Source organism: Glycine soja, chromosome 1 (assembly GCF_004193775.1).
Source record: "Glycine soja cultivar W05 chromosome 1, ASM419377v2, whole genome shotgun sequence".
Taxonomy (NCBI): domain Eukaryota; kingdom Viridiplantae; phylum Streptophyta; class Magnoliopsida; order Fabales; family Fabaceae; genus Glycine; species Glycine soja.
In genome coordinates this window covers 39,517,435-39,543,357 of record NC_041002.1, presented here as the reverse complement: position 1 = coordinate 39,543,357, position 25,923 = coordinate 39,517,435, and the positions used below count along the sequence as shown (strand labels likewise).

Sequence of the window (25,923 nt, the reverse complement as noted above, 5' to 3'; positions counted from 1 at the left end):
TTTCTGTACATTAACAAAAAGCTTAAGAATCATTTTCGGATCAAGAGAAAGATTGTTGGACAGTTGGATCTCTCATTGTGGATTATTGAGTTGACCTTGCGGATTTAATTATTATTAATATGAATATGCCCTACTTTTACATTTTAATTTTAATTCATGGAATTGATTGTAAGGTGTCGACCAATTTATTTTTTATATGTTTGTTTATAGGTAAGAATTGAAGATATATACCAAGAAATTTACAATTCACATACATATTCAATCAATTGAGTTAGATTCCTTATTGATATTGACCAATTTATTAATACTTTTATATAAATGTCATTATTGCCTTAAAAAATGTCATTATTGAAACAATTGGTACTTTTTTTTTCGAGCACGAAACAATTGGTACTTGTTTATATCCACATGTTGTAAATGTCTATTTTCCAAATATGTGATATAGTTGGACAGTAGTATTTTAAGTATTATTTTTAATTTCTGTAAAAAAAAGTATTATTTTTAAATTAAAATTAGAGTTCTACCTTAACGATTGACGACGAGGACTCTTAATGATTTTTCTTGTACGTTGAGATAAAATTTTAATTACAATTAAAAATATATAAAACATTACATCTAAGGTAAGCTTTGTTATTTTATAAAGTTTCGTACATCAATAGGAATATGATTTCTATATTTTGTGGTACACTAATTTTGTCTAATTTGAACCTATAGTATCCTTCGACTTTTTGATCAATTGAGGACGTATATTAAAACTATTTATCAAAACAATGTAAGGAAAAATAATTTTGACTTAAAATATTTTTTTAGCTCCAGTGAATATAAGAGTTTCTTGTTTTAAACCATGTAAATTTTTTCCTCTCATATTAGTCTCTAACATTTTCAAAAGGACTTTTTAGTTATTGTTGTTATATAATCTTCTATTTTACCATACCGTGACTAAGGCTAAGTTTGCTAGCAAAGAAGAGCACAAAAATATTCAAAAAAAGTAGGTGGATCCCATGGCCAAAAGCATCCTCTCTCTCTCTCTCTTGCCTTTTTGGCCGAAAACGTTCTCGCATAGGCTGTCTTTCCCGTGTTTATTTATTAAACCATTTTAATTTAAATATTTATTTTTTATTTTCACTCTATTTCTGTTATACCAAATAAATTTTAGGCTGAGTTTGGTTAAAGGGGAGAAGAGAGAAATAAAAATGAACTTGTGTTGGTCCTATGCAGGTCTCACACCTTTTACATTATACTTTAATTCAAAAAAATCTTTTATTTTTATCTTCTTTATTTCTATCCTCAAAATTAAACACAATTTTTTTTTATTTTTTACTTATTTCTCTTTTTTCACTACTAAAAAATACACATTCGACGACGATTCTTAAAAATATTTTAAGACGGTTTTAAATTGTCTTTAAAATCAATGTCGTAGAAAATAAAAAATTTCTTCGATGATTCTCAAAAATCATGTTAGAAGAGTACAATTTCTAAGATAGATGTGTCAACTCCTCTTAGAATGTATTTTAAAGAAATATAAAAAAAATGAAAATTCGAAGACGATTCTTTCAAAAATCGTCCAAGAAAAATCGTCTTAAAATATTTATCAATTTTTTAATTTTTTTTACGAAAATTATTTTAAGATGGTTCTTTCTAAGAAACTAATATTAGAAATAAAATGATTTTTTAAAGAATCGTTTTAGAATTTTTTAAAAAAAAAATTTAAAAAAACATTGAGGATTTTAAGATGATTTTATCAAAAATCGTCTTAGAATATAAATTTTTTAAGATGATTTTTCAAAAAGCTATTTTAGAATTTTTAAAAAAAAAAAATTAAAATATCATTTAATTTTTCTGTCAGATTTTCTATATCAACTTCTAGATCTTTTAGACAACCAATGATCAAACAAAAGAAAGAAAGAAATAATCAAATAAAGGCTCATATATGATATTTACAGTTTGCTATTATTTTACTATTTATCAATAATTTTTTATTCATTGGAACACATAATAAGATCCTTTTATGCTAATTTAAAATTTTACTTAACTTATATTTTTTATTCTTTTATACTGCTTTATTGCTTAATATATGATATTAACAATATATATTTTATCATTATCACCAATTAGACTCTCTACTTCAACATGTATACTTTAAAATTTCACTTTGCTTTTTAAATAATCTAGGAGCAACATATAGGTGGGATTCTAGTTTCACAACAAATTACCAGAAACAACACTAGCATTTATTTATTGCTATACCCCCACTCTTCAAAAATAGTCTCAATCAAAATTATTTCAGACAGTATACAAGTTGCAAATTCTTAATAGAAATGATTACAAAAGCAAATGTATTTACAAATGGTTTAGAAATCACTTTATTTGACTAAACTGATAGAGTTTCTAGTTTAACTTAATTGATCAACCTCTACAAATTTATTATGTTGGAGTGATTAGAAAAACTTAAAGGGTAACGATGTGAAGAGATGAGTTGTAGATAAAAATTTCCAAAATAGACACCGGAGAGTAAGAACTATTACCCAAAAGTTCCCATCACTCGTGTTGATGTGTCTATTCCCCTCATCAGCTATTGTTCGGGCCAATCCAAAATCGGATACTTTTGGTGTAAAATCATTTTCCAGCAAGATATTGCTCGACTTGAAGTCCCTATGTATGACATGGGGACTTGAATTGGTGTCGTGAAGCCAAGATAAATAAATGGAAAAGAAAATTTTCTTTTCTCCTATGAAGCCAAGATACTTAAAAAATGGAAAAATATCGATGTCGTGCCCATGTCAGTCACCGATACGTCCCAATATGTATACACGAAGTATCTATTTTTTTTTTTTTTTCAAATGTAAGACACGATTGAGATACAACTCTAATTGACTCAAGATGGTTTGATACGGTTTCGATATGGCTTGAGTCACTTTTATTTTTTTATATAATTTTATTGTTTAAACTTTAAAAAATTTTAATATAAAAAAGGTTCACACATACAAAAAGCACAACTCTTTTTCTCTTCTCAAAACATAAACAAAAACACAACATATCCCTTTCCTCTTTTCCAAGCATGATAACTCCTTTTCGCAGGTATGGACGTTTGTCTGATAAGGGGGCATATTTTTTCTACAGGTGCTTGCTAAAACAGAATTTACGTATTTGGAGTGTTTCAACAACACTAAAAAACATTTGCATAATTACATTTTAATACCACCACTATTACATTTTATTTTACATTCATATATAATTATTTATTAACATATTCAAGATGTGTAGTATTCTTAATGTCAAAAAAATTATTGTATTCTCATATCTATTGTATCATACCCGTGTATTAATTATATCTCTATCTAGGCTTCATAACTTTTCTCACATGCTGGCTTCCTCTCCTTCTATCTCCCCCGTCCAAACATAGCCTAATAGAAAACCAAAGTCGATCACCTATGTAACATGAAGACATGATTAATCTGAATATATGTGTGTGCGTGTGTGTATATATATATATATATATATATATATATATATATATATATATATATATATATATATATATATATATATATATATATATATATATATATATATATATATATATATAAAGAGAGAGAGAGAGAGAGAGAGAGAGAGAGAGAGAGATTGTTTACAAAATATTTTCTCCGATCAAATTTATGTTTTTTTTGCAGATTTATATGATGAGTGAGATACATGATCACTTGATATGCAACTATAAAGTATTATATAACCTTTAAATTAATGCCAGCAGCAACCAGAGAATGTTCAACCCTTTCTGGACTTGCTACTCGGTGTAAATCGAAATCTCTCAATTCTGAAGGATGTGTCCTTTTTCCAATTGAAGTGGTTTGCTAATTGAGTGCATGTCACGTTTGTACTTGAAAATGTTGTGACATGCAACCCAATAAAAATTAAATAGATAAAAGAAAAATAGACCCAAAAACAAGATTTTTAATTCTATTGAGAAACACTACTAGAAAAAGTGTTTTCTACGACAGTGAAACCACGACGGTTCCCCAAGAACTGTCTTTGTATATTAGGTGATGATAATTTTGTAAATATATGATGACAATTTTGTAAACCGTCTTAGATGTAAGTGTCCTTTCCTCTCTCCCTTCTTATTCTATCCCTCTGACTCTCACTCTCATTCGATGCTTTTGAAAACTCTAACCACCTTCCTTTCCTCTGACCCCACCTCCTCCTAGAAGTCCTCTCCTTCGTCCCCCTCCTCGCCAGTCTCTACCTCTCCCGCATCCACTCCCCGGAGCCATCGTCCCTCGTGGGCTTCGAAGCCGTCCTCCTCGCCCTTTACGCTACCACGCACCCCTCCATCAAGCCTCACAACACCACCCTTGGTTGGACTCATTTCACCCCCTTTAGAACCCCAGCTTGGTGTCAAATCCACCAAGTGTGCCTTCATCGTCGATGTTGCGCTCCACTCCTTCTTCTCCAAAATCTCCCACATGCATGCCTGCCTGGTCCAAGCTCCACTTCTGCCAATCCCCAAAACAATCATTAATCTCTTCTCCATTGTGAACTTTAATATTCTTGAAGTACACAACACAAACACATCAATTTATAGCACTTGATTTCTCTTTTCTCCCACAAATTCAGCTCCATTTTGTTACAGATTCTAATAATAAGCAAAGCAGCCACACCATGGTCTTGTCAATGAAATGTACAGCCTCATCTCTCACATGTTCTGTTTTCTCAAACAGAAAGCTTCCAATTGCAAGGCCTCAGCTCGTGACATACCAACCATTAACAACGTTGAACAAAACACGGGTCCCTCTGAGTTGTGTTCAGAGAAGCCTCTTTACCTTTCATCCACCGTGAACTTGGCATTGGTGAGGAGAAGAAGGGTGACAGAGTGCCAGGCCTATGAAGCTGACAGGTCATGGTCTTTGGAGATCAACATTGAGTTGTAGGGTGAAGAGGCGGCACAGAGGTTCAAGATTGGTGTGCATTTTGCTACATGGTAGGCTTTGAATGTGGTGTTCAACATTTACAACAAGAAGGTATTGAATGCTTTTCCTTGCCCATGGCTCACCTCCACTTTATCGAATTTCAAATTTTCTTGTACAGGTTGCGGTGGCACATGCAATTGGGCATGTTGTTGCAACTGTGAGCATGTCGAAGGTTGCTGTTTGATTTACTCACATCATCAAGAAGGGAGAGCCAACTTTTAGTGTCCTTGTGTCAAGATTCTTGCTCGGAAAAGCATTCCCAATACCAGTTTATCTGTCACTGCTGCCAATTATTGGTGGTGGTGCACTAGCTGCAGTGACTAAGCTCAATTTCAACATGATTGGTAATACTATTTAACTAAAAAACAAGGTTGAGATTTTCTATTATTTGGTAGCTCAATATTCTAAATAGAGAAAACACTTGACGATGTTTCAGGCTTCACGGGGGCTATGATATCAAATTTGGAATTTGTCTATTGCAATATATTCTCAAAGAAGGGGATGAAGGGAATGTCTATTAGTGGAATGAACAACTATTCTTGTTTTTCCATAATGTTACTGTCAATTCTCACACCTTTTGCCATTGTTGTTGAGGACCCCAAGGTTTGGGCTGCAGGCTGGCAAACAAATGTGTCTCAAATTGGTCCCAATTTTGTATGGTAAGCATATTTTTGTAATTTTTTACTGTTACTTTTTGAATTGGTTCAACAAGATTTCTTATTGTTGTGCTTTATTTCATGTTGTTGGGCCAAATTAACTTAGTGGGTTCTATTTATCAAATGTTGTTAACGAATGGATTTTGATGCTTGTAGGTGGGTAGCTGCTCAGAGCGTCTTCTACCACCTGTACAATCAAGTCCCATACACGTCTCTTGATCAGATTTCTCCCTTAACATTTAGCATTGGAAACACAATGAAGAGGATTTTGGTCATTGTTTCTTCCATCCTTATCTTTCCCACGCTTGTTTAGCCTATCAATGTTCTTGGTATCGCCATTGCAATTCTTGGTACCTTCCTCTATTCACAGGTGCATTCTCCTCTCCCTCTAAATTGACTATGTTTTTTGTACTCTGAGAATCCTAAGTGAGAATCCTAAGGGACAACATGCTTTGTGCACTGACATTATTATTTTTTGTTTCTTTTGCCATCTATATCTATTTTTATATAAAGTAAATTAAAAGGATTATAGAAATGAGTTTTTTTGGTGGTGGATCCATCGTGGGATTATGATGTAAGTGTTGTTCTTGTCCTTTTACTGATAGGTTGATTTATGTTTAGTATGATTAAATTATGAGGTAAACCAATGCTACGACATTTCCTTCAGGAATTAAGGCTCTGGCTGATTATGTTCACAACAAAGGTTTACTTTTTTTCTTCTGACTTTCGAGTGAAGAAAGAAAAGTCACTAAATACTTCATTGGCCTTCCTTCCTTTACTTTTTGTTTTATTTTTGGAAAATTAGTGCTTTCACTATACTTATCATTATTATTGTTTTACTTGTATCCCATTAGGATCGTACAACTTGTGTTTGGAGACTTCCAGATCTAGTATCATTAGTTGTATTTAAAGGGCATAAAAGAGGAATTTGGTCAATAGATATGCATATGTGGGGATTTCTTTCCCCTTCTCCCAAGGGTTAAAAGAGTAAGTACCTCAAGTCTTTCGAAACTAATTTTTCACATTAATTATTTCTTTCCCTTTTTACATTTGACAAGATATTTAATCACGAGGCTTCTTAGCAAGATGTTTTCACTGAGATATCACAGCTGGTACAAAGTGCGCTTGGTGGGTACATGGTGATTGTTAATTTGCCTCCTCTTTGTTCATTATGATAGAAGCCTAATTCTTAGAAAATAGGCAAAAAATAAAGCATAGAAACTTTATGATATAGTATGATAGTAAAATACTTGCACTTTTCACTTAATAGTAAAATCAAAATTGTGTACTGAAATTCTGGTTGCTAATGACACCAAAGACGTAGTCTTTTCTTTGGCTCAACTTATTTGTTGAGGAATTGTTTTTTTTTTTCCTAAGGTTTTTAGTTGATTAAACTTTTAACTCCTGATCCAATGGAGTGTATCTTATTATAATACCTATTTGTTTTCATATGTGGAAATCTGATCTGGGACAGATTCTCAATTTAATTCTTGGTAATGCTTGCAGATAAAACTCAATTTTGTTTCTTGTTATATGTCTTGGTACTTTTCAGTTGTCTTATTGTATATTGATACCAAATTGTAAGCATTATTAATAGTTCTTTAGTGTTTTACTATGCTTTACTATTCTTTACAAGTCGAAGGTGTATGAATTAATAGTTCTTTAGTGTTTTACTATTCTAAAGTTGTAAAAAATTACCTAAATAATGCTAGATTAAATGTCATTTTAGTTGATCATTCATAGCTGTGTAAGTTTGAGTTTTTAAGTTTCTTGCAATTTATAAGTTGTTTTAAGAACTTGTGGCATTAGCCCCTTCACATACTGAGAGAATGATTATAGAGCCTTTCTGCTCTGCCTTTTGTCTTTGTTAACACAATGATGTTCAACCTTCATATACGATAGGTTTGCAATCTTGTCTGGTCCAAAAATGTCAATGAACTAGTAAGCACACATGGCTATTCCCAGAACTACATAATTGTTTGGAGATACCCCTTCATGTCAAAGGTACACTATATCTCTTGTGATAAGCCGAATCTCTTTTATTTTTACTTAATTTTAACATGTTTTACCATCATTTTTGGTCCTTCGATTCAGTTGGCCACTCTTACGGGTCATACCTACAAAGTTCTTTATGTTGCCATTTCTCCAGAAGGACATGTATTTCAGTTCTTTTACCTATTCATCTTTATATATTACTGTGTCTATGATTAAGAAAATGATTTCTTTCCATTTTATCATCTGTACTATGTTTCTAGTTGTGATGAGTTATATTGTTTTAGACTATTGTAACTGGAGTTGGCGATGAAACACTTAGGTTTTGGAATGTATTCCTTTCCCCTAAATCATAGGCAAATTATTCAATGAAAGATGGATAAAAAATTTGTGTTATGGACAACCCTGCTGCTTATTTACATTTGTGAATATATTATGTTTCATTGTACTTGGAACTGTGTCCCTCTTCCTATGAATATGATTGGAGATACATTAAATTCACTTTAAATAGTTTTATAACTGGGCAGCACCTTTGGTTTCTTGTCCTTATTTTTTTCTTCCTTTGAGAAAGATTTTTAAATCTCAAGTTATTTTGCTTTTATGAAAATGACTTATGTGTGATTCCTTGTTTTGTCTTTAAATAGTTTTATAACCGAGCAACACCTTTGTTTGTATGTTATTTATTTAGCTGCTGGAATAACTATCTGCATGGTTACTGGTGATATCCGTATGGTTACTTACCGAGGGTGGTCTAACCATAGATGGTTGAGTTTTCTTTTGTACTTGATATGGTTTCAGGTGATGGCACCATCCTTAACGCTCGAAAGGCATAAGTTCATGGCCAATTTGAGGAAAATGTTTCATGAGGTTGTTGTTGTTACTAGCGATGGAACTAATGATGGCCCTGCATAGCAGCAACTGAGGTTTATGTCTCTTGTGTGCTATTATGATAATTCTGGCAGTTACGAGTTGTTTTAGTTTTGTTAATTGTCCTGTATATCATTAATGCTTTATATTGACTTTATTCATATTTTTATGAGATCAAATTATAATTTTGATAATTATTATATTATTTTTATAATTTCATAAAAAATGTAATTTTTATTGATTTAACCGTTGAATTATATTTACGTACTAAAAAGATTGTTTATGATAAATTTTATTAAAACTAAAGCACAACAAGATAATCAAATGATCATTAATATTTCAATATATTTTGAAATGATTATATTATGTTGATTTTAATCTACATAAAGGAGATAACAAATGATTTAAGATTAATATGAATTTTTGCATGTGATCCACACACACACACACAAGGAGATAACAAATGATTTAAGATTAATATGCACACACACACACACACCCCTAGATTTAAATCTCAAGCTTATATAAAATACATTTCTCTTATATGATATGTCATATATATATATATATATATATATATATATATATATATATATATAAGGGTATGATTGGTACATGGAAAAAAAATAGAGAGAACACACACACACACACACACATCTAGATTTAAATCTCAAGCTTATATAAAATACATTTCTCTTATATGATATGTCATATATATATATATATATATATATATATATATATATATATATATATATATATATATATATATATATATATATATATATATATATAAGGGTATGATTGGTACATGGAAAAAAAATAGAGAGAAAATTTTAAAACTTGAATAGAAAGAAGAAATTTTTTTGAATTTTTATTTTTCCGCAATCAAATTTTGTCAATTTTTATCTAACCAAATAGAAGGTATGTCCTTATTGTGTTTTCTTCCCTCCAAATTAATGTTATGTTGGACACCCAGAAAACCAAATAAACTTTAAGGATATCCGGTACCATATGCCAGCTTTAATTCTTTGTTTCATTTTTATTAGTGAATCTCTCTCCCTATATGGTGAAAGCAAACTGAGAAAAGAAATGGCCCACCCATGGGCTCCAAAGTCCAAACCTCTTATAATTCACGAAACAAAAGAGTAAGCTATAGTTCTCACTTAGCCGAAACAAAACCAACATCATATTCTATGATTTTGTCAGATGCACAAAGTGTAGTTTATCAAATGATTAGGTGTTTGCAGGAGAAGTTGTGTGGCTGAGATTGATTTAGCGCTCGCATAACAACAATTTATGTATAATTTATGTACGTCAACGTGCTAATACAAACAATTATTCAATTAACCTAATAGAATAGAATAAGAATACAACGACAATGACTAATAATTTAAATACTTTTACACCATGCACCTTGTCGTAATTGTTGTCTATCATTAATTCCTTGTGTTTTCATAATTTCATTCATGAAACAAAATTATGCTTTAGGGAATTGGACTCTATTTATGCTGCATGTTGAAATTTTTTTTTCTACTTATGGATGTTAGTAAAGTATTGAAATTGTTCTTTACTTGTCATGTACTGTGGTCGATGCTCTATATTGGTTTGCAAATTAAATTGTATTATTTATCAGTGACTAAATTAGTGATATCATTGTCATTTAACTGCTTCTGATGTAGTATGTTTGTATATATCAATGCATTATACTTAATGAAGCACATTCTAAGATGATTCTTATGTAAAAATCGTCTTAGAAGAGACCCATTCTAAGACGGTTCTTATGTAAGAATAAGAACCGTCTTATAAGAGACCCATTCTAATAAGACGATTCTTACATAAGAATCGTCTTAGAAGAGTCATATTTTTTAAGACGGTTTATTTCATAATCGTCGTGGTACATCAATAACTTTTATCGTCGTTTATTTCAAAGATGATTCATCAACCGTTGTTAAATGTACATTAGAATCGTCATTAAAAGTCAATTTTCTAGTAGTGTATGTGTTGGAAAGTTATCATAAATATCTAGGTATTGGATAATGATAATGTAAATGGAGCAAGTGCCTAGTTTTTAAGTTCTTTGACAGTGTTTCTCAACAGTGTCTTGGTGAAGTGAAGTTCAGGAAAGGCATTTGTAGTTGTGTACTCCCATGATCAAAGTAAGATTATCAGAAGGTTGGTTGTTTGCTACTTGCATCAAAATCTTGTACTTACCCGCTCTTGTTACATTCTGATAGTATTTTTAGACTCTATGAAGGCTATCTCAGAACTAGCTGCATAACCATTGGGAAGCTAAAATATCAAGATAGTTTTATTATTATGCCATGCTTTAGGATCAAAGCAGCAACCTATATTCTAGCATGACTTGGGAGCATTTACCTTTTTCCTCAACCAACTCTTCCTTGCAGCCTTCCAATTCTCAGTTAGCCTGTGTAAAGTCTGAAAAAGGCATCCAAAAAATGAAACAAGTGGTAAGCACAAGGTTTTGATAATATTTTGAAACAACATTCTATTTTCACAGCAATAACTTTAGCATGAATCATTTTGTAATTAGAGTTAGCTTAGTTGGTTAGTCTCTATGTAACTAGAGTTAGCTTAGTTAGTTATAGTTAGTTATGAGCTAGTTACTCTTACAACTAACTATATAATCAATTGTAATAACTAACTTTGTGAGCTAATTCATTTTTATGCTATTCAATTCCTTCAATATTTGTTTTCTCTCTATCTTCCTCAGCAAGCTTTGCATTTATCCATAGCAGCAATTAGGTTTATGATGGTATTAAGAGCTCTGCTGTGCAACTCTCTATTCTTGCTTCTTCTATTATTTTCTTTCGATTTCTTCATCATGAATGCCAATTCATCTTCGCAAGATCAATCTCCGAATATAGACAACCCATACTATCTTCATTTAGGAGAAAATCCAGCAACTGCACTAGTTTCTCCAGTTCTTGATTCAACAAATTACTATTTGTACAGTCGATCAATGCTTACTACATTAAGTGCAAAAAATAAAGTTGAATTTGTCGATAGATCCATACAAGGATATGCATCAAATCATACACTTCATATAGCTTGGAGGAGGTGCAATAATATGGTGGTTTCTTGGCTTGTATACTCAGTCTCACCTTCAATTAGACAGAGCATTCTTTGGATGGATGATGCATGAGACATATGGAAGGATTTGAAGTAGAGGTATTCACAAGGAGATTTGCTGAGAATTTCAGAATTGCAGTAGGATATGACATCTATCAAACAAGGTGAAAAATCTATAATTGATTATTTTACAAAATTGCATGTTATTTGGGATGAATTGGAAAGTTACAGATCAGATCTAGTTTGTTCATGCGATCCAAAATGTGTGTGTGATGCTCTTACTAGTGTTATGGAGAGAAAGCAACAAGATCAGGTTATGTAGTTTCTTAGAGGTCTGAATGATCAGTTTAATACTATTAGATCCAATGTATTGATGATGGATCATTTGCCTAGCATAGTTAAGGTCTTCTCATATGCTATTCAGCAAGAGAGACAACTTGCAAGTAACGATATAATGAGAAACACTAGCTTGATTAACACAACCTACACCAATTCATCTAATTCAGAAAATTCATGCACCTATTGTGGTAAAGATAATTATATTGTTTGTAAGTGTTATAGAAAAAATGGTTTTCCTCAGAATTACGCTCCTAGAGGAGGAACATGAAGTCAAAGTGGCTTTGGTAGAGAAAATTCAGGAGGAAAAGGAAGTAAGCTATGTACATATTGTGGTTTCATTAACCACACTATAGATGAAAGCTACACAAAGCATGGCTATCCTCCTCAACACAGGTTTTACAAGTCTCAAGGTTTGAACATCAACAATGTCAGTTCAAAAAAGGAGGAAGGTGATAACTCAGCCCAAGAAAGGAAACAACACAAAATGAGGATGTGAAGTTAACTACTCAGCAGTATAAAGCTTTGATGGCACTGTTGCAACAACAAAACATAACTCACAACAATTTACATGTTAGTCAAATTGGTACAACTAGCAACAAAGGTAGTACTATATCCATTACTTGTAGTGTAAGCAAGATCAGTCAAGAAGAGTGGATCCTTGACTCAGGTGCCACAGACCATGTTACAGTCTTTCCTCATAAAGTTGGTAATCGATTACAGGAGGAGGTAGCCTACTGGTAATCGATTACATGAATATTGTAATCGATTACAGGCCATCTGTTCTAGTGTAATCGATTACAATATTCATGTAATCGATTACCAGAACAAAAAATAGCCTTTTCCTAAAAGAAAACTTATTTCTAAGTCTAAAAACTTATACTATCTTAAGAGTTAATTATACTAACAAGAAAAGTAAACTAAATTAAACAAAACAAGCGTCATACTTAATCAAAACATAAACAATCATTTATAAAAATTACTTATCCAAATCACTAAGGTCTAAAAGGCCTAATTCTCTTCTTACTGAAAAGAATATTTCTTTTGGGAAAGGTTTTGTAAAGATATCAGCAAGATGATTCTTTGTATCAACAAACTATAATATACAATCTCCCTTTAGGACATGATCTCTAAGAAAATGGTGTCTAATTTCTATATGTTTGGTTCTAGAGTGTTGAACAGGGTTTTTGGATAGATTTATGGCACTAGTATTATCACACCTAATAGGTATACGATCAAGAAGGATACCATAGTCAGATAATTGTTGCTTCATCCATAAAATCTGTGCACAACAACTGCCGACAGAAATATATTCCGCTTCAGCAGTGGATAAAGCAACACTGTTTTGTTTCTTACTATGCCATGAGACAAGAGCGGATCCAATGAATTGACAAGTTCCACTTGTGCTTTTTCTATCAGTTTTAGATCCGGCAAAGTCAGAATCAGAATATCCTATTAAGTTACATGTTGAGTTCTTAGGATACCATAATCCTAAATTTATTGTACCTAATAGATATCTCATGATTCTCTTAACTGCACTCAAATGTGATTGTTTGGGGTTGGATTGAAACCTAGCACACATGCATACACTAAACATAATATCAGGTCTACTAGCAGATAAATAGAGAAGAGATCCGATCATACCTCGACACTGTTTCATGTCTATAGATTGACCAGATTCATCTTTATCTAAGTAACAACTAGTGCTCATTGGTGTAGCCATGTGTTTTGCACTTTCCATCCCAAATCTTTTGATCAATTCCTTGTAGTACTTGGATTGATTGATGAATATACCTTCTTGAGTTTGCTTGATTTGTAATCCCAGGAAAAACTTTAGTTCTCCCATCATTGACATTTCAAATTCACTTTGCATATCAAGGGAAAACTCCTTGCACAATGAATCATTAGTGGATCCAAAAATTATATCATCAACATATATTTGAACCAACAAAATATCATTATGCTTTCTTTTTATGAATAATGTGGTATCCACTTTTCCTCTAGAAAATTCTTTTTCTAGGAGAAAATTACTTAAACGCTCATACCATGCCCTAGGGGCTTGTTTCAAACCATAAAGAGCCTTTTGCAATTTATAAACATGATTTGGTTTATCCGGGATTTCAAAGCCTGGGGGTTGTTCAACATATACTTCTTCTTGAATTAAACCATTTAGAAAGGCACTTTTAACATCCATTTGATAGAGTTTAAAATTCATTATGGATGCATATGCTAAGAGCATTCTAATGGCTTCTAATCTTGCAACTGGAGCATATGTTTCTTTATAGTCTATTCCCTCTTCTTGATTATACCCTTTTGCTACTAACCTAGCCTTATTTCTAATAATTATGCCATGTTCATCTAATTTATTTCTAAAAACCCATTTTGTTCCTATGACAGGATAATTTTCAGGTTTTTCTACTAGTTTCCACACATTATTTCTTTCAAATTGATTCAGTTCTTCTTGCATGGCAATTATCCAGTTATCATCTACTATGACTTCTTTTATATATTTAGGTTCAATCATAGATACAAAAGCCATATTATTGCATAAATCTTTAAGAGAATGTCTAGTTGTTACCCCTTTTGATATATCACCAATAATGTTGTCGAGGGGATGATTTCTTGAGGCTTTCCATTCTCTTGGAAGTTCATTATTTCCTCTAGCCCCATTATCTTGAGAATCCTCATTGCTTCCTTCATCTTTTTCTTTAGAGTCATTTCCATGAATATGTGTATCTTCTAAGGAATCTGAAATATCATCTAAAAAATCCTTCCTTGGAAGAATGGCATTAGACTCATCAAAGGAAACATGTATAGACTCTTCAATTGTCATTGTTCTTTTATTATATATTCTATAAGCTTTACTATGCAGAGAATATCCAAGGAAAATACCTTCATCTGACTTAGCATCAAATTTTCCTAAGTTATCTTTTCCATTATTCAATACAAAACATTTACAACCAAAGATATGAAGATGTGAGATGTTTGGTTTTCTGCCATTGAACAATTCATATGGAGTTTTCTTTAAAATGGGTCTTATTAAAGCCCTATTTAAAATGTAGCATGCAGTGTTAACGGCTTCAGCCCAAAAGTATTTTGGAAGAGGAGTATCATTTAATAAAGTTCTAGCAATCTCTTCCAAAGATCTATTTTTCCTTTCAACAACACCATTTTGTTGAGGGGTTCTTGGTGTAGAAAAGTTATGCTCAATCCCATGCTTATCACAAAATAATTCAAATTCTTTATTTTCAAACTCACCCTCATTATCACTCCTAATAGATATAATCTTTAGATTTTTCTTATTTTGAATGATTTTTGAAAGTTTTCTAAATGCTTGAAATGCATCATTCTTATGAGTGATAAAAAGAGTCCATGTGTATCTAGAATAATCATCAACTATAACAAGAGCATAGTAACTTCCTCCAAAACTCATGATTCTGGAAGGACCAAACAAATCCATATGAAGTAATTGTAAGGGTTGAGTAGTTGAAACAATGTTTTTAGATTTGAAAGAAACTCTAGTTTGTTTTCCTTTTTGGCATGCATCACATAGCCTATCTTTTTCAAATCTTAGTTTTGGCAAACCAACAACTAAATCTTTTGATATTAATCTATTTAAGTGTTCCATGTTTATATGTGCAATCCGTTTATGCCACAACCATGGATCATCATCTTTACTAAGAAAACATTGATTATTATCTAGTTTTTGACTTAAGTCTATCATGTAAACATTGTTGACTCTAAACCCTATATGCTTTATATTCGTATCATGTTTATGTTCAATGACACACTTTTGAGAATCAAATGATACCAGATAGCCTTTGTCACATAATTGACTCACACTAAGCAGACTATGTTTAAGACCCTCAACAAGTAGAACATTTTCAATGGAGGTTAAAGCATTTGTACCTATTTTTCCAACTCCAAGAATTCTACCTTTGTTGTTGTCACCATAAGTTACATGTCCGCTTTTCTTGGGAGAGATATGTGTGAATTTTGATTCATCTCCTGTCATATGTTTTGAGCATCCGCTATCTATGTACCACTTTTTCCTCAAGGGTTCCTACAAAATCAAGGTTGTAACTTAGGTACCCAAACTTTATTGGGTCCTTGTGTGTTAGTATGAATAAAGGATCCTTTTGGGACCCAAATCATTTTAATATTGTTACAATTTCTTCTAAAATAGCATGTAGATGTGCCATGCCCTTTTCTTCCACAGTAAAAACATGTGATAGAACTAGAATTATATTTTTGTGTGGAAGTAGAGAAGTTTTTATGAAATTTTTGTTGTTTTTCAGATTTATATCCTAGTCCAGCCTTATTAGAGACATGTCTTTGTTTTCCTAATATGACATCTAAATTATTTTTACTATAAGTAAATTTTGCAAGTGAGTTTTTCAACTCTTTGATTTCTTTTTCATACTTTTCACAACAACTGCAAGAATCTGACATTTTCTTGTTAGAAATAGCAGAGATATGAACTTTTTCATCAAGTTTAGAAATTGAGACTTCATTTCTAAGATGATCTAATTCTTTGTTTAATTTTAAAATTTCATTTTCTAAATTTGAAATTGTTTTCTTTGAAGATGAAACTAACATTGCAAGTTTAATTAACTCTTTATGCAAATCAGCAAATGCATCTTGCAATTCATCAAAAGAAATAGATAAATTGTTTGAAGATGTTACCTCTTCATCACTTTCATAACTTTTTGCCATAAGGCAGAGGTTTATTTCTTCATTTTCTGAATCTTCAGAAGATTCCATATCGTTTTCATCCCATGTAATGTATGCTTTCTTCAATTTCTTTTCATTAATATTTTTCTTTTCAGACTTCTCCATCTTTTTCTTGAAGATGGGACAATCAACCCTCAGATATCCAGGTTGATTGCACTCAAAGCATTTTAGAGTAGAAGATGAAGTTTCTGTCCTTCTTTTAGGTTTAAAATTGGGTCGCTTTTGATTTCCTCTGACTCTCAGGAACTTGTTGAATCTTTTTACAAACAGACTAATATCTTCATCATTATCCAAGTCAATAGAATCTTCTTTATCACTGTCTTCTTGGATTGCAGATGAGGTTTTAAGAGCGATTCCCTTCTTCTTCTTATCAGTTTCTTCATGCTGATTTAATCTTAGTAATTCCATTTCATGCTCCTGCAATTTTCCAAATAATGTAGCAAGAGACATACTAGATAAGTCTTGAGATTCTGTGATAGCTGTTACCTTTGGTTGCCATTCTCTATTAAGACATCTTAAGACTTTATTTACTAGATCTTCATTTTGAAAAGTTTTTCCTAGAGATGCAAGATGATTAACTATGTGTGTGAACCTCTTTTGCATATCTTGTATACTTTCATTTACATTCATCCTAAAAAGTTCATATTCATGAGTTAAAGTGTTTATCCTAGATCTTTTAACATCTGTTGTGCCTTCATGTGTTACTTGTAGTGTATCCCACATATCCTTAGCACTTTTACAATTTGAAACCCTAAAGTATTCATCTATTCCTAAGGCAGATGTAATAATATTTTTGGCCTTTAAATTATATTGTACTAATCTTCTTTCTTCCTCAGTCCAATCTGCTCTAGGTTTTTCTATTGTTGCACTTCCGGCTATTATAGAGGGAACATAAGGTCCTTGTTCTATGGCTTCCCAAATATTTAAATCTATTGCCTCTATAAAGATTTGCATGCGGGTTTTCCAGTAGTGGTAACCCACTCCATTAAAGATAGGAGGTCTATTTATAGAATTTCCCTCGGGAAACAAGTAGTTTGATGAGGCCATAATTCTTGAAGCTTCTAAACTTTATACAAGAATGAAGCTCTGATATCACTTGTTGGACAAGTGGCCTCAGATATCTTAAGAAGGGGGGGGGGGTTGAATTAAGATATTACAACTTATTTCCCTAATTAAAATTCTATTTCACTTTCTATTCAAGTTATAAATTCCCTTAATAATGAATTTCTTAAATATTGATTCAAATAGAACAATTTGAATATGAATATAAAACAATAATAAATAAAGGAGTTTAAGGGAAGAGAAAATGCAAACTCAGATTTATACTGGTTCGGCCACACCCTTGTGCCTACGTCCAGTCCTCAAGCAACCCGCTTGAGAGTTCCACTATCTTGTAAATTCCTTTTACAAGTTCTAAACACACAAGGACAACCCTTCCTTTGTGTTTAGAATTCTTTCACAACAAGAGACCCTCGGTCTCTTAATCCCTTTTCAGAATGAAGAAGAAGAAAAGAAGAAATCTCTCTTGAAAGAGATAGATTGAACAATTTGAGCACTCAAATAATTCCTTATTGAATCACAAGTAATTTGGCCAAGGAATTTGTAAGAGGATAAAACGATTTTGCTTTTTAAGAGGATAAGACCTTTTTGTTCTGAAAAACTCTTAGCAAATTCGTGTCTCAAGTCACATATATATAGGCCTTTGATAGCCATTCAAGAACCACATAAAAAGATGTGACTGTTGAGAATATTTTCTGAAAATCTGCTCTGGTAATCGATTACAATATGTGTGTAATCGATTACACGCTTTAAAATTTGAATTAAAACATTCAGAAACTACTGGTAATCAATTACCATATATGTGTAATCGATTACACAGTGCAAATTTTGAATTCAAATTTTAATAGCTGTTGTAAATCAGTTTTGGCCACTAGTAATCGATTACATCCTCTGGTAATCGATTACCAGAGAGTAAATTTGTTGAAAAAGACTTTTTAACTTAAATTTATTGGCCAAACCTTTTGCTACTTCAATTGGAATTCCCTTCCTATTTAATATACCCTTTTTAAGACTCTATAGACTGTCTTGATCATCCATCTTGAATATCTTTAATTGCTTTGTCTTGAATAAAGCTTTGAAACGCATGTGATCTTTTGGCATCATCAAAACATCGGCTTGATCCTTTGCTACAGAAGTGTACATGGTCATTCCTTAGGGTATGCAAGTGGCTAAACCAGGGCAAGTTTGCAAGCTTCAAAGGACTCTATAGGGCTTGAAACAAGCTAGTAGGCAATGGTTTGCAAGATTATCATCTTTTCTTAAGTTTGCAAGCAATGTGCTTTTGACCATTCTTTGTTCATTAAGCATGGTTGCAACACAATTTTTGTTTTATTGGTTTATGTTGATGATATTGTCTTGTTAGGAAATGATTTGCCTGGAATTTAGAGAATTACAAATCTACTCGACAATGCTTTCAAAATCAAGGACTTAGGAGACCTAAGGTACTTTCTGGGGTTTAAGGTAGCTAGAAGCTCTACTGGTATAAATCTTTGTCAAAGAAAGTATGCACTAGATATTTTCAATGATGTTGGCATGCTTAGTTCTAAGTCAGCTTCCACACCTTGTGATTATACCACCAAGTTGCATCAACACTCATGGTCACCTCTTTCCACAGAATATGCTTCCTCCTATAGGAGATTAATAGGGAGATTGATCTATCTGACCAACACAAGGCCAGCCATTACATATGTTGTACAACAGCTAAGCCAATTTTTTTATGATCCCACTACAGACCACAGACAAGCTATTTTTCGAATTCTCAGATATCTCAAAGGGACTCCAGGTGCAAGAATTTTTCTGTCAGTTTCCAGTACTATTCATTTAAAAGGTTTTAGTGATTTAGATTGGGTTGACTTCCTTGATACTAAGAGGTCTATTACTGGTTATGCTGTGTATCTTGGTAATTTATTGATTTCATGGAAATATAAGAAGCAAGCTACTATATCTGGAAGTTCTTTAGAAGTTGGATATCAGGCCTTAGTTAGTGCCACTTGTGAGCTATAAGGGCTTACTTATTTGTTGGAAGAATTTAAGATTGATTTCCAGCATCCTGCTATACTATATTGTGATAATAAATCTACTCTTCATATTGTAGCAAATCCTATTTTTCATGAAAGAACAAAGCATATTAAAATTAATTGTCACAGAGTTCGTGAGAAGATGATGAATGGTCTTGTGAAACTTCTTCCATGTCTTCTGTGAATCAGTTGACCGACATTTACACCAAGGCCCTCATTCCTGGTGCTTTTTGGTTTTCGTATTCCAAGCTAGAGTTATTTTAGTTGGTTAGTCTCTATGTAACTAGAGTTAGCTTAGTTAGTTATGAGTTAGTTACTCTTACAACTAACTATATAATCAATTGTAATAACTAACTTTGTGAGCTAATTCATTTTCATGCTATTCAGTTCCTTCAATGTCTATTTTCTCTCTATCTTCCTCTGCAAGCTTTGTATTTATCCATGGCAGCAATGATGTTTATGAATAACCTTTGTCTTACTTTGATCCTGCGAGTACACAACTTCAAGTGTCCTGTCCTAAACTCCACTACACCACAACATGGTTGAGAAACAGTGTCAAATAACATCAAAACTCGCTCATCTTTCTAAAATACAACTATTCACTTCGTCTATTGGCACATTATCATTATCCAATACCCAAAAATTTAGAATAACTTTCCAACAGATATCATTATGCCAAGAAAAATCAAGTTCATTAAGCTCAAGATGTTTTTACTTCCTAGAAGGAAGCTTTTGTCTGCTGATATGCTATAAATTTTGTATATAACTTACTATATGTCTGCATCTTACCCTTTTAGAACAAACAAATCCTTCTTTAATTTTGAATTTGTTTCTTCCTCCATGTAGTGTCTTCTAATTCAGCAATTTTCTTTTTAAAATAGCTACCTTAGCTGCAAGCTCAATTGGATCAACTATAGAACCATGCAGGTCAAGGTCTGAATACTAAGCATAAATCTTCCTCCATTAGTAGCCCAATCAAATGCATCCCATATTGTTGCGTGCAAAGTCATTGGATTAGCAGGGAAATCTCCTCCCATAGCTTCTGTCCATGTGGCTTCTCTAATAAGAACATTATCCACATGAAATATTTGTATGGATAAACGAGAACACATAATTATGAAAATAAATAAGCGACAACTTATATCTCCTAGATATTATACAAGGGACATATGAGCTTCCATCTAATAACTAAGGAAAGAAATCAAAGAATATTAATTACAGCTTATGATTTTAGGTAGCAAAAAAATTTCCAGTGCTATAAGGATATAACCATTTAAGTGTTAGTTACCTTAGTATCTGATTCTATTCATTCTCAATAAGTAACCAAAGCATCGGATATAATACTGATGTGATTAGTAAATGAAACAAGGGGATTTAGTAAATGGAACATCAAAACCAGACGAAATCTTCCTTGATTAATGATTTGACATGTCTGTTTTGCTATACCCTCTCTCTGTGAGAAAGAGTGGATAAAAACCCTTCCTTGCTTAGCTGCAGCAAAACCATCACAATAAGGCCAATAGAAGAAAAATGAATGATGAGAAGCAATCTAAGCACAAAGATCAAAGTTCTGTTTTAATGCCAATGAAACACTTGGACTAAGGCATAACTTTATGTTCCTTACATATCTCTATGTACACTTTTATTTTTCTTATTAAAAAATAGAAAGTCATGGAGAAACAAAATCTGTGAAACTGTGATTGTTAACTAGCAAAAACATTATTCCTAGCACAAAATCAAGATTTTTTTATTTATTCATTTGGTAAAAGCCTATATACCAGACACATGATACCACAAAATCAAGATTTTGATTTACTCATCTAGTAAAAGGCAATCAATAAACAGACACATGATTCCTCTTGATTTCACATTTGCTAAAGGAAACTTGGTGAAATAAGAAAACACTAAATCAGTCATTGTTGCGGGATGAGTAATAGGTCTGCATAATAGTGAGAACAAGAAGTGCAGCAGCCGCTAACACTCCTATGGATTTCCACACCGTGGGGAAATGATCGCGTTTCAAAATTTTGTACCAGTTTCCCCAATAGTATGCAATGATCTGAAAAACATGCCTGCACTTGTGCCAAGTGACCACAGGCAATCCTTGAAATGCAGTTGTGACTTTTCCCCCTTTGTACCCATTCAACCTTTCACAAATTTCGCTATAGCTCGAATCCATGTGTTCTGCTCCCTTCGTAATCGTGTGAAACAAATTCAGAAGTTCATCCTTGCTCTTCCCGGCCTTGTTCACTATAACCCCATTCTTCTCAAGCAGCTCAATGTCATGCTTACAACAAACCAAACCTTGGAAGAAAAGAGCATACGAAGTGTATTTACATGTTATCCAAATTCTGCTCTGCTCCCACGCGATCAAATTCCTCCACCTCACTTCTGTAGTGTCCTTAACATACAGCCGTGGGATCCGCAGCACACTGTCACTGAAATTTAACTCAAAGTTGAACCAATCCACCAACTCATGACCAGAAGTGGTGTTTACAGCTTCAATTGTTACTCCTGCAGCTTGAAGCCTCTTGGCACAGCGCAATAGCTCTTGCTTCACGCGTTTACCCTCTTGCTGGCTCTGTTGCACCGTGGACAAGTGCATCAAGTGAAGTATGTGGACAGGGTTTTTCACCTCGTCGTAACCGAAGGCCTTGCGAACGATATCAGCAGCCCGGTGGTCGTTGTTGATGTCACTGGAATCGGGAAAGACCTTCCTATACAACTTCTTGAGAACAATGAATGGAATTTGGTTCTCAAGCATTGTGATATCATTCAGAACAGACACCACCTTCTCTTTATTTTTTAGTATAGGGTCGTTTGCATAACTATTAGTACTATTGCTACTGTTACATATAAAATCACCAAGCCTAATAAGAAGCTCCAACAGAAAACAACCATCTACAATCATTATTTTAGCCAACTCTCGCGGTTCCGATTCGATGTTACCTCCATAGCTTGCCATGATTATCTTATCCAGCTTGAGGATATCAGTGCCGCACTCTCTGAGCCTCTGCTCCGATCTTCTGTTCTGCTCCTGCGTGCCTTTTCTGTCGAGAAACTCACGCATGTAACGCCATTTGGTCTCTTCCATTAGTTGCACGTGCCTCGTGGTTGCTCTGTGTAAGGGTCCTATGGAGACTTCCTTTGGCTTGAAAGCTGCTTTGTTTGGGCCTCGAAGCTCGTCTGTGACGCTTGAGATGCTGCAGGCTTGGACTTGTCCGTGGTAGAGTGAGCCCAGCATCACTTCAATGGGAACCATCCAACTAAAGTCTGGTTGTTGAGTCATCTTGAATTGGAAAATAGGTTGGATGAATGTGACGAGATGGAACAAGAAGTGGGCACAAATAGTATATTTTATTCGTGGAAATCGAAAATGAATATTAAGGGATTTACAACAACTCTTGCATCCTCCTCAATCCAACCGAGCTATACCCCGAGCCTTAGTAGTAGGCACAAAGAATTGAAGCAAAAGGAATGGGAGAAAGAATTGGTAAAGCACATATGTGACTGAGACCAATTTTAGTTTTGCTTCCCTCTCGGTTCCTTCTGTGATACCATATATGCCTTTTATGGATGTGAAGGTTCTCAGAAAACGATGAGAAAAAGGAAAAGAAGACTTGAAGTTTCCCTGTTACTTCTCAGCAGAGTTGGGGAAATGATTGGAACCATGACGACTGGTTTTTTTAGTCGATTCTCAATACCACTGGCTTGTTGACCTGGTGGATCTTTAAGTCAACTAGTTTTGGATTTTTATGTGTAGTAAAATATAAATATTTTTATAATTATTTGAAAGCGAAAATATACTTTTCCTCTCTCATCTTATATATATATATATAACCTTTTAAGGTAAACGATCAAATCTTTTTAACTTTAATAATTTGGTCTAGATTGTAAATTAATATATTCGGTTAAACTAAAGTGTTGACGTGAGCAACTACAAGTCTATATTACACACATAAGCCAAGCCTCCACGGTTTCGCTTCACTTGAGAATAATGATAGGTTATTGCAAACTAGTGCTCCTAGAATATTAATTAAGGAACTAAAAGAAAAAAAGTTATTTTGAAGATTATAAGAGAATATAAAAATAAATTATGAATAGTATAATTTTACATATTTTAATAATTTTTTTCTTTTAATTTCTTAATTAATGTTCTAAGGACCTTCATCAACATTTGTCATAATCAAGCTTGGAAAATCTAAGAATATTTAATAAATATGCCCCCACTTTTTCTCAGCTAGTGAAGAATGATATAAGGAGTAGTGCCGCAACATATTTGGGAACATCCCAAGAAAATACCCACAGTTTTGGCCAGAGCTGACCATGGACATAGTCTAATGGTGCGACGTCTCAAGATCTATAACTAAAAGAAACCCAAAAAATGTAAAAAAAAAAATATTTATAAATGTGTAGTAAAAAAATTATATTGCTTTATGTTATTTTTATAAGTAGGTTGAAATTTTTTCTCATTTTATCAAAATTAAAATATGAGATGTGAGTCAAAAGTATAGAAGATTTAATTTTTTCTTTTTATCTAATGCGTTATACTCATAAGATTATGTTAGATTAATAAATTTTTAAGTGATATATTAACATGTAATGAACCTATTATCATAACTTAAAGTGTTTTTTTAATAAGATACGAAACACAAATAATTACTCAAATTATAAAAAAAATTAAAAGTAAAAATTAGTATATTAGTAGAGAACAAAAATATATGATGTGGTGAGAAAGAAAAAGAGAAATAGAAAGAAAAAAGAAAAGGAAGAGGATTTTTAAGAAATATTTTTTAATTTTTTCTTCTTTTGAATTAGTATAAATTTAGAAAGAAAGAAAAAGTAAAACAGACCAATATGGGCCGCCCTAATAGACCACCAAGCTTGGTTAGACTTAAAAAAATGAGGCTCATATAGAATATGGTTGACCCGATGGACCAGGTTGGGCTGACCTATCCATTTTTTTGCCCCTAATAAATTACAATACATATTTTTAGACATAAAAAAGGTCCTTACTAATTATTCCGTGTAAGGCCAATAAAATGTCAGGACTGACCCTGGGTTTTGGTTCGCTATTGGATAATGAGATCAAAAGCAATACTTCATAGACATCAAATAGGAGAGAATTAAAGACAATTCCGAGAGAACGTAATAAACAAGATCATGGTTCTTTGTGAGTGGACGATGCGATTAAGAGTAATGTTACAATAGGGTAGTCATATTTTTGCAACACCCAAGAAACATGCCTCATACATAAGGAAGCCACTTCTAGGAGTAAGGCCTCTTATGCAAGCATCAAATCTACAACATGCTGGACTACTTTTATCCAATTAAGTGGATGTAGATTTTAAATCCAATCCATTTAATTGGATATGGATTGAATTTTCAAAAATCCAATCCATGAACACCCTTATAGTTGCTAGGTATGTTTATCGGAAAGTAGTTGCCATACATGGGAGTATCATTTGTTTGTCAATTTCCATATATGCATTTTGCTCAACCAACTGAGTTAGAAACCTAGATCCCTTGGTTAGTGTTTTTAATTAGCTAAATTGCAATTTTGATACCCTTTGTTTTCCAAATTCATGATTTTGGTCCTCTGGTTTTTAATTATAACATTTTGTCTCACTAGTTTTATAATTTGGCGATTTTGGCCCTTGATAAATTATTAATAAATAATTCTTATTAATAGAGTTATTAAGTTAATTATAAATTAATTAAAACTACATAATTATTAAAAACTTTAGTAAAAAAATATTAACCCTAATTCTCCATAATATTGTGCTTCTCGTCTTCTCCGCAAACACTTCCACCAACACACATGACTCCACCGGCAATAACACAACATTAGGGTTAGTAATCTTTTATTAAAGTTTTTTTTAATGATTAATAGTTTTTATTTAATATATAATTGATTTAATAACTATTAATCATAATTATTAGTTAATAATCTACTGGGGGACCAAAGTCACCAATTTATAAAATTAGGGGAATCAAATGCTAATTACAATTAAAAATCAGGGAGATCAAAATCATGGATTTGGGAAACTAGGGAGGCCAAAATTACAAGACTAAAATATATTTGTGATCCTTGATACATACCCAACCTTTGTTCTTGATCCCTGATAAATTTTTTCTTCGCATTTGCTCCCTGATATTTGAAAAGTTTTGTTTTAAGTTTCTATCATTAATTAAGTGATA

General features: G+C 32.7%; 1 protein-coding gene and 1 pseudogene across 1 annotated transcript; one reads left to right on the top strand and one right to left on the bottom strand.

Moving 5' to 3' along the window:
• Window positions 1-4,156: 4,156 nt before the first annotated feature.
• Window positions 4,157-7,258, top strand: LOC114415717 (annotated as a pseudogene).
• A 14,373-nt stretch (window positions 7,259-21,631) lies between these two features.
• Window positions 21,632-23,011, bottom strand: LOC114374347 (UPF0481 protein At3g47200-like). The gene has a single exon (XM_028332015.1). The coding sequence runs from the start codon at window positions 23,009-23,011 to the stop codon at window positions 21,632-21,634; it is 1,380 nt and encodes a 459-aa protein (XP_028187816.1).
• Between the last annotated feature and the right edge of the window lie 2,912 nt (window positions 23,012-25,923).